General features: G+C 41.2%; 6 protein-coding genes across 6 annotated transcripts; 5 read left to right on the plus strand and 1 right to left on the minus strand.

The window, feature by feature from the left end:
* Window positions 1-286: 286 nt before the first annotated feature.
* Window positions 287-1446, plus strand: LOC145702435 (uncharacterized). The gene is made up of 4 exons (XM_081779659.1): window positions 287-487; window positions 529-752; window positions 794-1155; window positions 1268-1446. Exons 1-4 carry the CDS (start codon window positions 289-291, stop codon window positions 1389-1391), a joined length of 909 nt encoding a protein of 302 aa, XP_081635785.1. The 5' UTR covers window positions 287-288; the 3' UTR covers window positions 1392-1446.
* Window positions 1447-1534: 88 nt separating this feature from the next.
* LOC145701161 (uncharacterized) lies at window positions 1535-6622 on the plus strand. The gene is made up of 10 exons (XM_081778388.1): window positions 1535-2509; window positions 2747-3009; window positions 3053-3297; window positions 3341-3686; window positions 5007-5025; window positions 5367-5644; window positions 5684-5818; window positions 5859-6011; window positions 6051-6295; window positions 6385-6622. Exons 1-10 carry the CDS (start codon window positions 1545-1547, stop codon window positions 6481-6483), a joined length of 2748 nt encoding a protein of 915 aa, XP_081634514.1. The 5' UTR covers window positions 1535-1544; the 3' UTR covers window positions 6484-6622.
* On the plus strand, window positions 6618-9502 carry LOC145705664 (WD repeat-containing protein 1-like). The gene is made up of 7 exons (XM_081783147.1): window positions 6618-6927; window positions 6970-7256; window positions 7296-7654; window positions 7695-7848; window positions 8380-8771; window positions 8818-8966; window positions 9011-9502. Exons 1-7 carry the CDS (start codon window positions 6657-6659, stop codon window positions 9175-9177), a joined length of 1779 nt encoding a protein of 592 aa, XP_081639273.1. The 5' UTR covers window positions 6618-6656; the 3' UTR covers window positions 9178-9502.
* A 91-nt stretch (window positions 9503-9593) lies between these two features.
* LOC145705667 (ubiquitin-conjugating enzyme E2 Q2-like) lies at window positions 9594-12216 on the plus strand. The gene is made up of 6 exons (XM_081783150.1): window positions 9594-9728; window positions 9772-9869; window positions 10756-11100; window positions 11141-11311; window positions 11355-11465; window positions 11505-12216. The coding sequence occupies exons 1-6, from the start codon at window positions 9599-9601 to the stop codon at window positions 11877-11879; spliced, it is 1230 nt and encodes a 409-aa protein (XP_081639276.1). The 5' UTR covers window positions 9594-9598; the 3' UTR covers window positions 11880-12216.
* Window positions 9895-10662, minus strand: LOC145704920 (uncharacterized). Its single transcript, XM_081782381.1, has 4 exons — window positions 10644-10662; window positions 10354-10550; window positions 10066-10312; window positions 9895-9986 (listed from the first exon to the last, which is right to left on the minus strand). Exons 1-4 carry the CDS (start codon window positions 10660-10662, stop codon window positions 9934-9936), a joined length of 516 nt encoding a protein of 171 aa, XP_081638507.1. The 3' UTR covers window positions 9895-9933.
* Window positions 12217-12221: 5 nt separating the features above from the next.
* On the plus strand, window positions 12222-14057 carry LOC145705665 (tumor susceptibility gene 101 protein-like). The gene is made up of 6 exons (XM_081783148.1): window positions 12222-12572; window positions 12618-13041; window positions 13091-13284; window positions 13324-13557; window positions 13600-13701; window positions 13745-14057. The coding sequence occupies exons 1-6, from the start codon at window positions 12258-12260 to the stop codon at window positions 13796-13798; spliced, it is 1323 nt and encodes a 440-aa protein (XP_081639274.1). The 5' UTR covers window positions 12222-12257; the 3' UTR covers window positions 13799-14057.
* Window positions 14058-14064: the final 7 nt, after the last annotated feature.

The raw sequence follows: 14064 nt of genomic DNA on the forward strand, positions 1-14064 counted from the left end.
GCATCTGAAAATGAAATAAAATCGCTCCAGCGCGATATTCAACTGTTTCGCGAAGAAAAAGATGTCTTATCACGTGAGCATAGTCTTCATCTCTCGTCGGCGAATAAGAACTTGTCGAAGACGAAAGAAAAGCTTGAAAAGCTAGCACGAGAGAAGGAGGAGCTCTCCAGATCGAAGAGTCTCGAAGAAACGACGAGAAAGAACCTTGAAAAAGAGCATGAGACGCTCAAGCGAGCCAATTCAGATCTTGCTTCTCAAGTCAAACTCTTCAAAACCGAGAGCGTCAAAATGAAGAGAAAAATGGTCGAGCTTGTGGAAGCTGAACACAAGAGCCAGAAATCCGAAGCGGAAAACGATGAGCTTCGAAGAAATCTTGTCCAGAAAGATGATGCTATTTCGGTGCTTTCCAAAGAGGTTGAAAGGGCAAAACAAGTGGAAAAGAAGCAGTTGTCGATGATTGAAATGTTCAAGGAGCAAGTTAAAAATGGTATTCTTGACGAGAACCTCATGATTTTTCATTTTCTCTAGCGACGAGCTGTGGAAGATGTTGCGAACACGAAGTTCAGTTAGAAAATCTTCAAACTAAGCTCGAAAACTTGACCGAAAAACTATCTCTTCGAGAAGAAAAACTCGCGAATACAGAGCACGAATTACACAAAGTCAATCAAGAAAACAAGTCGTTTCAAGAAAAATGCAAGCTACTCGTTACATACCCCGATTTGGTCAAGGACCAGATTCCTGTCCCCGACGAGGTAAATTCAGTAAAACAAAAAGTGGAACTTACTTTGTTTAGAATTTGAGCATCAACCAACAACTTTTATACCAAATCGAAGCCAATCAAATCCGCATGGAGCTGCTTGAAGAAGAAAACACAAAACTCCGGGCTGCTCTTGGCAAGCTCTCGCCCCAAGCCTCTCGTCCTTCTTCTGGAACATTATCTGCCTGGGGAGACGCTCCCATTCCTGTCCCTAGCCATGGCTGGAGTTGGAGAGATCAATTCCAAGACCTCGAAAACAACGATGACAATGACGATGACTTACTGGACTCCCCTCTTCCAAGCGATCTGAGAAGCATGTCACAAATGAGCCTCGCTTCCCGCCAAAATTGGCTTCCAAATCGTCCTAATTCTGTGCGCTCAAATGTGTCCTCAGGACAGTTGGATAATCCTTCATGTTTTATGAGTTCCTGTAGGTGTGGAATTAGAACTAGACTTTTTTAAGCCTTCTTTATTTCTTTCATTTTGTAAGTTTATCCGGGTGATAGTCAGAAAACCGCTCAACAAGCGGGTCGCCTCGCCAATGTATCATTCGACATCTCATGCGCCTAACAACTCGGTGCAATGCGTCCAGTGGAACGCAGGGAGAAGAAAAAACTATGGCCATCCTTCCTAAAAAGTTTCTTTTTTTTAAATTTTCAGTTCACCTTTTATGCACCTCTTGACAGATATTTTTGAACACTATTTTTATACAAATAAAGTATTTCTTTTCTACAATCTCTTCCTTACTATTTCCTTGAAGAATTCTTCTTTAGAAATTGTATTTGGGATGAGCTCTCATTCCTCTCTAGAAATTTCAATCTGGGAGGAGCGTTGGAACTCCGATGTTCGCGCTGCCCGGGCTCTTGCGGCCCTAAAATTAAAAGATAGCGAGATCAAACGGTTGCGCGAAGAGAATGACTCGCTCCGCGAACGAATCTTCGATACCTCAGCAAGTCGAGATAATCGCTTGGAACGACGGTTGTCAGATGCTCGTGAGCAAATTGCTCAGCTCCAGAGCCAGCTTGACGCGTCGAGAAGAGCGAAAGAAAACGCTGTTGATGAGAAAAATGATGCGATAACAACGACCAGAGCTGTAAAAGAGCAGCTTTCGTACGCGGAAGGGCGCATCTCCGATTTAATTTGCCAAAACACCGAGTTAGAGCAAAGTCTGAAGGACCAGAAGTACAAGCCTCGTGTGAAACCATCGACGACAGACATCACCATCAAGGGATTAAAAGACGATCTGGTCGATGCGCAACAACGAGCAGAAGAAGCGATCAACAAACTCGCGGGAGTGAAGACTCAACGAGAGAATCTCGCGCGACAGCTTCACGAAGCAAGGGAAGAACTGCGAAAAGAAAAGGCGCAATCAACGATGGCTTCGGAAACGCTTCGTCGACGACAAGAAGATCTTCTCACAGAACAGGACAGCGTAGAAGACCTTCGTCTCCAAATCGCGGAGCAAAAAGCCCTCATCACTCAGCTTCAAACGCTCCACGCCGACGCGCAGCTTTTATTGAAAAATCAACAAGTTCAGCACCGACAACAAGTTGTTCATTTCAAAGCGTCGCAAAAGAAACTACTTTTGTTCTGTAAAAAGCTGGAACAGAAGCACAAGAATTCGCAAGGAAAGGATCAGGCGTTGAAAGAGAAGATCAAAAAGCTGAATTCGACACTGAATGAAAAGACAAGCTTGTTACTCGAAATTGAGGAAGCAAGGAAGCGGCAAGATGAAGAAGTTATTTCGCTTAGGTACAGACACTTAAATAAAGTTTTTATAAATCATATTTTTGGGGCTTGACTGTAATTTAAACGCAGATTGTCTAGCCCAGTTCCGCCAAATATAGTCATAAATGATCATTGACCTTAACAAGTTACCAAATAAGGAAAAACACGCTGATAGAGCATTGTTGTCATTTGAATTAGAGCATGACTCAAAGATGTTTAATGTATCGATGAATAAGCCTTTTCTGAACTCTTCCTTTTCAGATTTCAAATACAAGCTCTTCTCGATGAAGCGCAATTAGCTGTCTCAAAGGACGATGTTCTGCAGACAAAGAGACAAGCAAGCAAAGAACTCAGAGACAAGCAGCTTCAGGAGATCATGGCTGCACATCACAAACAATTAACAGCTGCTACGGAGAGGAGAGGAGCGATGGAAGCGGAGTTGAAGAATATTATTGAGCAGAATGGAGACTTGGTGGAAAATCTTGACCAGTTGAGGGCGAGGGAACAAGAGCTCAAAGCAAAAGGTACGATTTTGCCCTTTTTTTTCTAATATCAAACGAGTTTTAGTGAATTCAAAGATTGTTCAATCAAGGGACGCAGAGATAAAGCTCACGAACTTGGAAATAAAAGCTGCTCACTTCGAAAATCAGTGGATCATCGCAAAAGACAAGCTTGATTTGATGGAAGCCGAGCTCCAGCGATCAGAAAAGAACTCTGATAGACTCAAGCAGAACCTGAAAGATGTGAGGGTGAAGTTGGAGGGTAAAGATCTGACGATTGAGGAGCTCAATGGAAAGATCGAAGGCTTGAAGGTAAATTTATGATTTCGGTGATTGTTCTTGACGTTTATTTTAGCTCAATATGGTCCGAATGCGATATCGGAAAAGGGTTGATGACGATGTCAGCGACGTTGACTCAATCGACGAACCGATGGGTCAAAAAACATCGAGATCGGCAGCGCTGGAAATGAAGATGCTCAAGAACTCGCAGTCTAAGATGGCGAGACAAATCACAGAACTCAAGATGAAAAAAGCTGACGTGGAGGCAGAGCTCCGAGATCAACGAAAATCACACTTGGTCGTTATCGGCGAAAGGAATGATTTTAAGAAATCGAGAGATCAGCTGAGTGATGAGTGTAGGAAGCTGAAGAAGGCAAGTTCTATTCAAACACAGAGAATTGAAGCGATGTCAGTCAGGAAAGGTTCTTTATTTCCAGGTTTCTATTGATTTTTGATGAATTTAAACAAGAATGATTCTCATTAATTGGTCTGCATTTGCTTTCTTGTTGCAAACATGACATCGAGAAGTTTGTCTTTATTTGATCTCATCTTTTCGCCAAAATAAATATATTATAAATAGCATAGCTGTTAATCAGCTGAGACTATCCTTATTGTCTCTCTTATGCATTTTTCCCCAAAAACATGACCACACCGTTCCAACGTAAATGAGAAATGATCACCCGTGTTGAAATTGCTTAAAATAGATTCATTTTTTCAAAATAAAAATAAATATCTTTAGTTGACGAGAGTTCAATTACATGTCATTTATTTAGCATAAGCTTTTCGCCAATTACGGCTTCTTCAGTGCTTTTGAGATGCAAAGACAGAACTCAAAAGCACTGAAGAAGCCGTAATTGGCGAAAAGCTTATGCTAAATAAATGACATGTAAAAATAAATAGATGAAAAGTAAAAACTAACTCGTAGCATATCGGACAAGCAAAATTTTCAAGCTTTTCGCGAAGCTGGTCAATCTCTTCATTTTGAGTTCTTCTATTTTTATATTCCTCCTCCAGTGTTTTCTGAAGTCTTCGTGCTTTATTTTCAAGCTCTTGATTTTTTCTTTGAAGGGCACCGTTTTTAGCTTCAGATAATTTTCGAAGACTGCTTTCTTCTTTCAGTTTTTCGCTTGATTTCTTCAACTCATCTTCATTTTTCATCATCATTGATTTGATAAGATCCTTCCATTGATCAGTTTTGTCATTCTTCTCTTTCTCGTGGGCATTTTGAATCTTCAGAATTTGCTTCTCCAATCCACAGATCATATACTTGTCTTTCTGATGGGCCTCTTGAACATGTTTTAATTCTTGACTTCGTTCAGATAAAGCCGTCTGCAGCTGATGATTTTCGCGAGTCAAGTTTTTAGCTGCTTCTTTATTCTTCTCGTTCAATTTCTTCAGCTCCTTTTAATCAGTGTGAAGTTTTTATAAGTTTGTATACTTACAATTTGCTTTTCATGAAGGCTGTTGTTCTTTTCTTCTTGGTCTACTAATTTGTCATGAACCTCTTTAAATTTTTTTTCGCATTCAGTTTTTTCATTTTGTAGTTTTGTCAGTTGATTTTCCTTCTCCTCCCTCTCTTTCTTCAGCTTCTGAAGCTTAGCCTTTAGCTCTCTTTTTACTTGAATACATTCAAGATGCTCTTGCTGAAGGCTATCGTATTTTTCTATGATGAATAGATTTTGCTTTTCAAGCTCGTCGATTTTCATTCCCTTCTCAACTATTTCTTGTTGTAATTTCTTTAGTTTTTGCTTGTCCTTGTCGGTAAGATTTTTTGACTTGAGTTTACCCAAATAAACCACATTATTTTGCGAACCGTACTTGATTTCGTAGCTTATTTCATACGGGTGTCTGAATCTGCTTTCACGATTGACCATCTCGAATTTTTGCTCTTTAAAATTCTTGACAGTCTGAACTCTCTTATATCGCATATCATGATAGCAACACAAAGTATATTTTCATTGTATACTCCTGATTTATACTTTTCACATAGAAACCAAGTCCCAAAAAGTCGCAAGTGCTTCTCTTTATGATCGCACTTAATTTTTTAAAGTAAAATAGTCGAATTTATAACATCTCCATGGAAATATCGAACCGAAAATAAGGATCGAAAAGCTTTCATCGGAAAACCTTAATCTTCGAAACCTTGAGGATCTTCCTGACAAACTACGAACAGCTCAAGCACGTGTCAGGAACACCACAGCTGAAAACTCTCATCTTCGAAACAAACTTGAACAAATCGAGAACACCGTCGATTCCGATCAAAGAAAAACCAGAGGAAGCAAAGAAAAGATCGACAGGCTTCAAAAAGATCTTGAGCAGAAAAAGCTTTTGATTGAGGAGCAAAGATCGAGGATCAAGAATCTTGAAAAAGAAAGACAAGGTATGCGATCTTTTCAAGTTTTTTATTGACGGTTTCAAGATCATCGAAAAAAAATTGAGTCGCTGGAAGAAAAACTCGACGATCAGACCTCTTCTTTATGTCAAAATAAAAGAACAAGTCAAAATCTACGTCGGCATGCCCAAGATATCAAAATGGAAAAAGAAGCTGTTTCACGTTAGTCTTCCTTGATTTTAGTTTTTCTTTATTGATTCAGTTGAGCTTCATAACCTGAGAAAGAAGGTAGAGGAACTGGAGGTCCAGGAAGCAAAAATGAAGATTGATATGAACAGAAAAGAACGAGAGTTCCAAGCGAAAAAGGAACAGCTTCAGGCGGCAAATGAAGATATGGCGGAATCAAATGATAAAGGTTCAAGATTTCCATTTTTGTTTCGCTAAAATTGATAAGCTCTTCAACTACTACGCGATCGACTGAATGAAATCAACGGAACCAAGTCGGAACTCGTCAACACCGTCAACCTCCTCGCCAAAGAGCTTTTCGCAAGAGTCGGCCGACAAAAAGCTTCAAGACAATCTTCTCATACTGGCGTCCAGTCTAAAGTCTGCGAGATTCTGGACATTTCAGCATCAGAATTTGGAAACTTAATGACGGACAAGGGTGATCAATCGTGGCTCCAGAGCATACGAGATGTTCTTGATGCAGGAGCAGTTCCTAAACTTTCATAATCAAAAGATATTTTGAATCAGATTTCCGATTAATTAATAACTGAATTTGTGTGAACCGCAGAACAGGTGCTCCGTTCGCCGACACTATCGCAAATTCCTTCAAATACCAGTTAGATGAGCTCACCCGCGCTTCCGCCCCAGTTTCTGGCAGATAAATGTTTAACACTCATCCACCACTGCGCACTACTTCTGAAACTCGAAAATTTCTCTTTATTTTTACACAATTCTTCTTTTACAATCTTTACATAATGATGCCTTTTTTATTTTTCAACAGTTCCTGATTTATTTTTTCTATTTTATTCGTTGCTAGAGACTTTTTATAGAGAAGATGCCCTTTGAAAATATCCAAACAATCGCGCCTCTTCCACCAGTCGAGCGAGGTCGTTCCTTCATTCTCTCTGGCGATCCAAAGGGCAAGAACTTCGTCTACTGCGCTGGAAACTCAGTTGTTATCCGAGATATTGCAAATCCTTCAATTGCGGATATCTACACTGAGCATTCCGCAAAGACGACAGTGGCGAAATATGCGCCAAGCGGGTTTTATATCGCTTCTGCGGACAAATCTGGCAAAGTGCGAATTTGGGATACCGTCAATAAAGGTACGAAAAACGGTAGAAATGAAGCAGGAGCATGATTTGTAGAGCATTTGTTGAAATATGAGTACCACCCCTTTGCCGGCGAAATTCGCGACCTTGCCTGGGACGGTGAATCGAAACGAATCGTTGTTGGCGGGGATGGTAGACAGAACTACGCCGCTGCCTTTTTGTGGGACTCGGGATCAAAGTGTGGTGATTTTACTGGACTTGGGAAGACTGTTACTTCTGTTGATCTCAAATCTGGTCGTCCTTTTCGTGCGATTTGCGGATCTGATGATTCCACCGCGGTTTTCTACAACGGAGTGCCTTACAAATTCAACAAATCACTCAAGGTTAGCTCCATTTCTTTCCTCTTTTAACTAACAGAATAGGATCATGATCGATTCGTCAACTGTGTCCGTTTCAACCCCGCTGGATCGCTCTTTGCCACCGTTTCTTCAGACGGAAAGCTAATCTTTTACGATGGAAAAGAGGGCGAAAAGAAGTCACAGGTCGACAAAGCCCATGGCGGTGGAATCTATGCTTGCTCTTGGAGCGCCGATGGAACGCAAATCGTCACTGCTAGTGGCGATAAAACCTGCAAGATCTGGGATGTGGAGACGAGCTCTGTTGTGAACGAGTTCGTCATGGGTAAAGATATCAAGGATCAGCAGTACGGTTGTCTCTGGCAGAATAATGATATTCTTTCGGTTTCGCTCTCTGGAAAGATCAATTATCTCGACAAAAACAGGTAGATGCTCGCGTTAGAGCGACCTAATCATACTTGTTAGTGGAAAAGTAGCGAGAGAAATCAATGGCCATCAGAAAAACATCAATTGTCTGACCTATCACAGTGGTTTGAAAGCTGCAATTACTGGTGATTATGACGGCAATGTCTGCTATTGGGATGCTCTTGGTGGCGAGGCAAAATGTTTCACTGGAAAGGTAGAAAATCCTTTAATATCAAATGCAAATTTTAAATCATTTCAAAATAGGTAGATAAAATCAAGTGGGTTATCAAATCTACTAATCGGCCTAACAGACACTGCCTCTGAGGCAGGTGTTCTCAGCAGGAATCATTTTACACAAAAGTACGAGCGGTAGTTCTCTAGCACCATCAGTACATCTGCTTTATGAATAAGCGCACGACAGAGCGTTGTAATTCATCTCACACGAATTTTACAAAATGACGCGAGTTTTGTTTCCCTTGTTGCAGCTTGATTGATGGTGTATCATATATAATAAATATTTATTCAAATTCGAACTTAGAAATTTTCTTCATTAGATATTCATGCAACTGAAAATCCGCAAGCCTCAATGATTCTATCACCGTTTTTTTAGGTTGGCCCATCATTTGACCTTTATAGGCTCTTAAACGGATCGAGATAGGGGGATACAATGTGTAGTGAACTTGTAGAGGAGGGTTTGGAGGTTGTGAGGAGGGGGTTTAGAAATTCAATCATGAATTATATTCAGGGACATGGCTCTTCTGTTAACGACCTTGCCACAGACAACCTTGACGGTCTCGTCTCTGTCGGCAACGATAACAAACTCCGCATTTCTTCAATTTCCGAGCAGACTATTTCCGATTCCGCGACCGACCTCGGCGAGCAGCCAAAGTCCATTTCCTTCGCCGGAAATAATCAACCAGTCGTTCTGACCACCGAAAAAGCTTTGGTCGTGAATGGAAACAAAGTTTCAGCGACGAAACTCGGCTTTGAACCAAGTTGCATTGCTTGCAAAGGAGACAAGGTGATCATTGGCGCGAAGGAAGTTGCTGGTGCTTTCCAGTATTCTCTAGCAGGCGGCGAACTGACGAACAAGACTGATATTGCGATCAAAGATCCTGTTGTTGCTGTGAGATTCAGGTTGGACAGCCTGTTTTGCCGGGATAAACTTACTCAATTTCTTTAGCCCTGATGGTCAAAAACTCGCCGTCGCAGATAAGAGCAACTGTATCAGTATCGTCGATAGTAACGACCATCACATAATCGAAAAAGTCTACGGCCACCGCGCTAGAATCACTTCCCTAGCCTTCTCAGAAAACGGCTGGCTCGCATCAGGTACGAAATTCTCTTCCTTGAGTCCCAAATTAATTTTTATGAAGGAAACATTGACCAAAAAATTATCGTCCACAATTTCGAAGAACGCAAAGTCGAAATTCCCTTGGCTCACCGAATGGCTGCCATTTCCGGCCTCGAGTGGACCAGTGAGACTCGATTGATGAGCTCTGCCCAAGATGGAACTCTCAAGACCTGGGAAATTTCCTTTTAAAAATTATAGCTCTTCATTGAACAAGAACAAACTTCTTCTGTCCTATCTGCAATTCCCGCCAGCCAGAAAATGATACTTTATCAATTGCAAAACACAATAAACAAAAAAATACAAAGTTCAACCGTTACTGAAAACTTCTTCTCAAATTAGTCTAGTACAAAATTTCATTCAATCACCAGCCTTGTCCTTTAATTTTCGTTCAAAAATTTTCAATTCTTGATTAGCATTTTTCTTGCATCTCATTCATTACTCAGATTATGACTCAATCTCTTTTGCCTACTCTTTTATGTTTTTATGTAGGTGTGCTTTCTGACCAATCAAAAATCTTCTCTTCTTCAAAATCTTCAAATTTAGTTTTAGAAAAAAGTTACTTCGCTTTCAACTTTCTTCGTAATTTTTGATTTCTGTATAGTCAGACTGTATGTCGAAAATCGCGAGTTCTCAAAAAAGTGTCAAAGAAGAACTGAGTACTTTAGCAGAGAAGTATCCAAAAAGTCATGAAAAGCTTACAGTAAAATGTCATACTGAAGAAGTCATCATCTCTTTCAAAGGCTAGCTACCTTCTCAATCTTTCCCTAACAATAAGAATTTCAGGGAGCTTCAAGCACTCGATCACATGCTCGGTCCCTGATGAGTATCCAAAACAGCTCCCAATCTGGTTCAGCGACTCGGAAAATGAGTTCATACAGCAGGTACACTCTAACGCTTACAATCTTTGATTTTTATAGAAAAAAACTTTATTTAAAGGTTAAAAACTTAGATAACTTCTCCGTTATTTTGATTTTCGACCCAATGAGAGTACACCATCGCTAGAAAATAGAGTTTTTTTCTACAAATAATTTCACAAAAATATGCAATAAATGCAATGTTGACTTTGATGGTTGTTACCTTGTCTGCCTGCGTTTCTCACTGTTTCAGTCAAACACGTGACCATGATGATCACGAAAGCGACTGGAAACATGTAAGGAACGACCGAAGTGGTGAGGATGAGGGCAAGGTAGAACATGCCAAGTTTCATTGATCGAATACTGTCTTGGCGGAAGCGCTCAATTTGCGCTTGCTGAGCTGCTTCTTGCATTTCTTCCCGTGAAAATGCCTCCGGAATGTCGATGTTAATTCGGCCATGGTTGAGGTCCTAAACAATGAGTAAAAAAGTTTTTTAATTCTCTGTTTTACCTCGAGAAAAGCGGTGAAACTATCGACGGATCTTCTCAAATCCGGATGAACTGGATAGTCCTCCGCAGGAGCTCCAGAAATAAGGGTCGCTCTCGAGTTTTGCCCAGGGAAATAAGGTGGTGGCGCGTCAGCTAATCGAGGGCCAGGATTCACTAGATCTGGGTATAAATCTTCATATTTCGGCGGCGCCGGAGGATCTTTTCAGAGTTTCAATTGAAATCATTTGATTTCATTAAATGATTCTTTTTGCGCATTATTACATATTATTTTGAATTTTTGATCAATTCAACATCTTCCTTCCTCGCTCATTTTTCAATCCGGACTTCCGAAAAACCAAAAAACCGACCGTGATCGCCTTTTGGCCTTCACTAAACAGCGCATATTCTAGAATTTCGTATTCAGATGCTGGAAGATCTTCAAGGGCCCAACAATCCAGCATTGAAGTCTTCCTTGTCGAAATCTGTGGATCATATTATTGCCACTTTGAACGAAGTTTTCCAGCTCGACATAAGCCCTCTCTTGACTTCTCAGGAGGAAAATTCTTCGAGCTCATTCGAGAGCTTGAAATCAGACGAAATGAAAGATCTGTCGTTGTCTGATGATGAGGATGAAGAAGGAGAAACAGACGAAGAATTTGACGATGATGATTTGAATTGGGCGGAAGAGAAGGATGTCAAAGAAAAAATCGATAAGGACGAAGGTCTGACTGAAGAACAATCTGTCGCGATTGAAAAGATATCGTCCAAAGCAGCGAAGAAGCTAGGACAATTCTCTAGGCAAGTGTTAGCGTAGTTTTCCATTTTTAAGCGGCTTCTTTAGATCATCAGAAGCATCAGTAGCCGCTTCAGATCGTCTTCTCAAAGAGCTGAAAGCAATCTACAAATCTGATTCGCTGAAAGACGGCAAATTCAGTATCGAAATCGTTGAAGACAATATTTATGAATGGAAAGTCGTTCTCGTAGGTTTTCTTTTTCGTTCTTTCTCGCTTATGCTTTGTTCAGCACGATTTTGAACCGACATCACCACTGGCCAAGGATCTTGCCAAACTGTCCGAGATCAAGAAGGAAAAGATAGGAGTCGAGCTTCGCTTTCACTTTAGTGCGGATTATCCAGTAAGAATTATTTATTATTCTTGAACTAAATGTCCCTAGTTCGCGCCCCCTTTTGTCCGAGTCGTCGCACCCGTTCTCTACAAAGGCTACACATTTCCAGGGGGAGCAATGTGTATGGAAATGCTCACCGCCGATGGCTGGTGCCCGGCATATTCCCCCGAAACAGTCTGCACTCAGATCGCTGTCTCCCTCGTTCGTGGACGTGGTCGCGTTCAGGAAATCATCAAAAAAGAGTTTGAAGAAACTGCCGGAAAGCCAGCTGACATGAGCGAAGAAGAATACAACGGCCGAAGAATGCTTTTCGTCAGCTCAACTCTCAACAGACCAAAATACACTCTCGAGGCTGCGCGATCTGACTTCCGAAAAATCAGCATTATGCACAAGAAACATGGCTGGCATCCCGAAAAAAGCTAAAAGCTTTATCTATCCATCAAAAGTCCTTCTTCTTAGTCTTCATTTTGTACAGTTTATCACTGAAAAATTCTGCTTCTTTCGCGCCCCAGCTATTTGATACTGCTTCGAATGCATTTTTGTTTCGCTCAATTTCAATTTTGAAACGTTCATTTATTCAAACACTTATTAAAAGTCCTTCTTTCCTACGATATTATCTATTGTCAATAGACAATTGATGAAATAAGACCATTTCTGCTGCAAATAATAGAAAACTGACTTGTCGACTTTTCCCTTAAAAACTTCGCATTTCTGACACATGTTTCAATAAATCACTAAAATCTGCCAATTCTTAAAAGAATTCAGTAAAGTTGGAACTCCAATTTTCAGAAAGGCTCAAAAATGGCTGAAATACTGCGGCAGCGTGCTCGGCATTACCCAAACTGCTCAAAAATGGTCAAGCAAGTCGAGAAAATGCAGCGCTTCTACAAGGACCTTCAACCTTCGGTCAAAAGATACACACATGACAATGGGCATTCTGAAGACTTGGCGAATCTCAATGGCACCATTCCAGCGTATTACAAGGGCAAGCAATATAATTTTCCGATCGAAATCTGGCTTTACACGAGTTTTCCCGAGAGTGCACCGCTTGTTTTCGTCCGGCCGACATCTACGATGAATATTCGCCAGGGTAGACATGTCGATGCAAATGGAAAGGTATGAAATCCCACACTCACAATAACATTTGATTCCCTATTCTAGGTCTACCTTCCCTATCTGAATGAGTGGTCCGCATCACGATCAAATCTGAATGGACTTATTGGCGTATTAGCGACTTGTTTTGGCTCTGATCCTCCCGTCGTTGCTCGTTCTTCAACCGCTCCGCCTGCTCGTCCTCCTCAACCAACCGCATACCCTCCACACTCATCCTCAAGTGCTGGCTATCCCGCTGGACCTCCGTCTAGCGGCGGCTACTGGGGCGCTCAGAATAATTCAGGCTATCCTTCTCAGCCACCAAGCTACCCCGTGCCTACAAGTGGTGCTGGCTATCCCCCTAGCAATGGCTACCCACCGAATAGCAGCGCTGGTGGATATCCACCGCCTGCGTATCCGCCAAGCTCAGGTGCTGGTGGTTATCAGCCTTACCCGCCGTCTTCTGGAGGCTATCCTTCCCAACCCTCACAAGGTACAAATCAGGAAGTGACCTTTTCCTTCATTTTATCATCTCTTTTCAGGGCCAACACCATATCCTCCAGCTCCAAAAGCTTATGGTGGGACTCAAGGAAATTCTAATTATGGTCGAAGTGATTCTGATACCATTGCCGAGGACGTGATTCTGATGTCAATCCGAGACTCGACAAATGACATTCTAAAACGACGCTTTGCTGACGTCCAGGCTCAGTCAAAGAGCGAAGTGGATACACTCAAGGTATTGAAGCCTTTGATTCTTGTAATTATTGCTTCTTAGAGCACTGAAAGCGAGCTAAAACATGGCAAATCAAAACTCGATGCAATGATGGGGCAAATTGAAAGCGAAAGAGCTTCCTGCGAGGACGAACTTCGACGATGCCAGAGAATGGAGGAAGAAATGGACCGAGAACTTCAATCACTCGAGGAGTCGCAAGAAATCAACCCAGAAGAAATCATCACGCCGTCGAATCCAATTTACAAGCAGATCTTTACACATCACAATAAAGAACAGGTACCTTCTATTCTGTAAGAAAGCGTATAAATGTATTTTAAGGCCATCGAAGACGCAATATATTTCCTGAATAAAGCACTTTTGCGAGGCAGTATTGACGCTGATACATTCCTAAGAACCGTCCGTCAGCTTTCACGACAGCAGGTTGATCTTGATCCCCTTCAATCATGAAAAACCGCTGTTTTAGTTTGAGCATAAAACGATCGTCATCAAAGCCCGAAAACGCGCAAATCTCGCTTGATCGAATTCAAACAAATCTAAACGGAAAATATCTCTTCAAAAGATTAATCTTCATATGCCTGTATAATTCGTCTTTACGTTCAATTCTCGTGCAAATACAGTAACAACAAATTATGTCCAAGTGAAAAGATTCTTACAAAAACCAAGATGAGAAAATATATAACAGAAACTCCTTTCTTCCCTTTTTTGTGCATAAATACGCTTGAATTCTTTTATAAATCGCTTCTTCTGATTATTAATGAAAAATATACATCGCTTCACTTTTTA

The sequence above is a fragment of the Oikopleura dioica genome, chromosome PAR (assembly GCF_907165135.1).
Source record: "Oikopleura dioica chromosome PAR, OKI2018_I68_1.0, whole genome shotgun sequence".
NCBI lineage: Eukaryota > Metazoa > Chordata > Appendicularia > Copelata > Oikopleuridae > Oikopleura > Oikopleura dioica.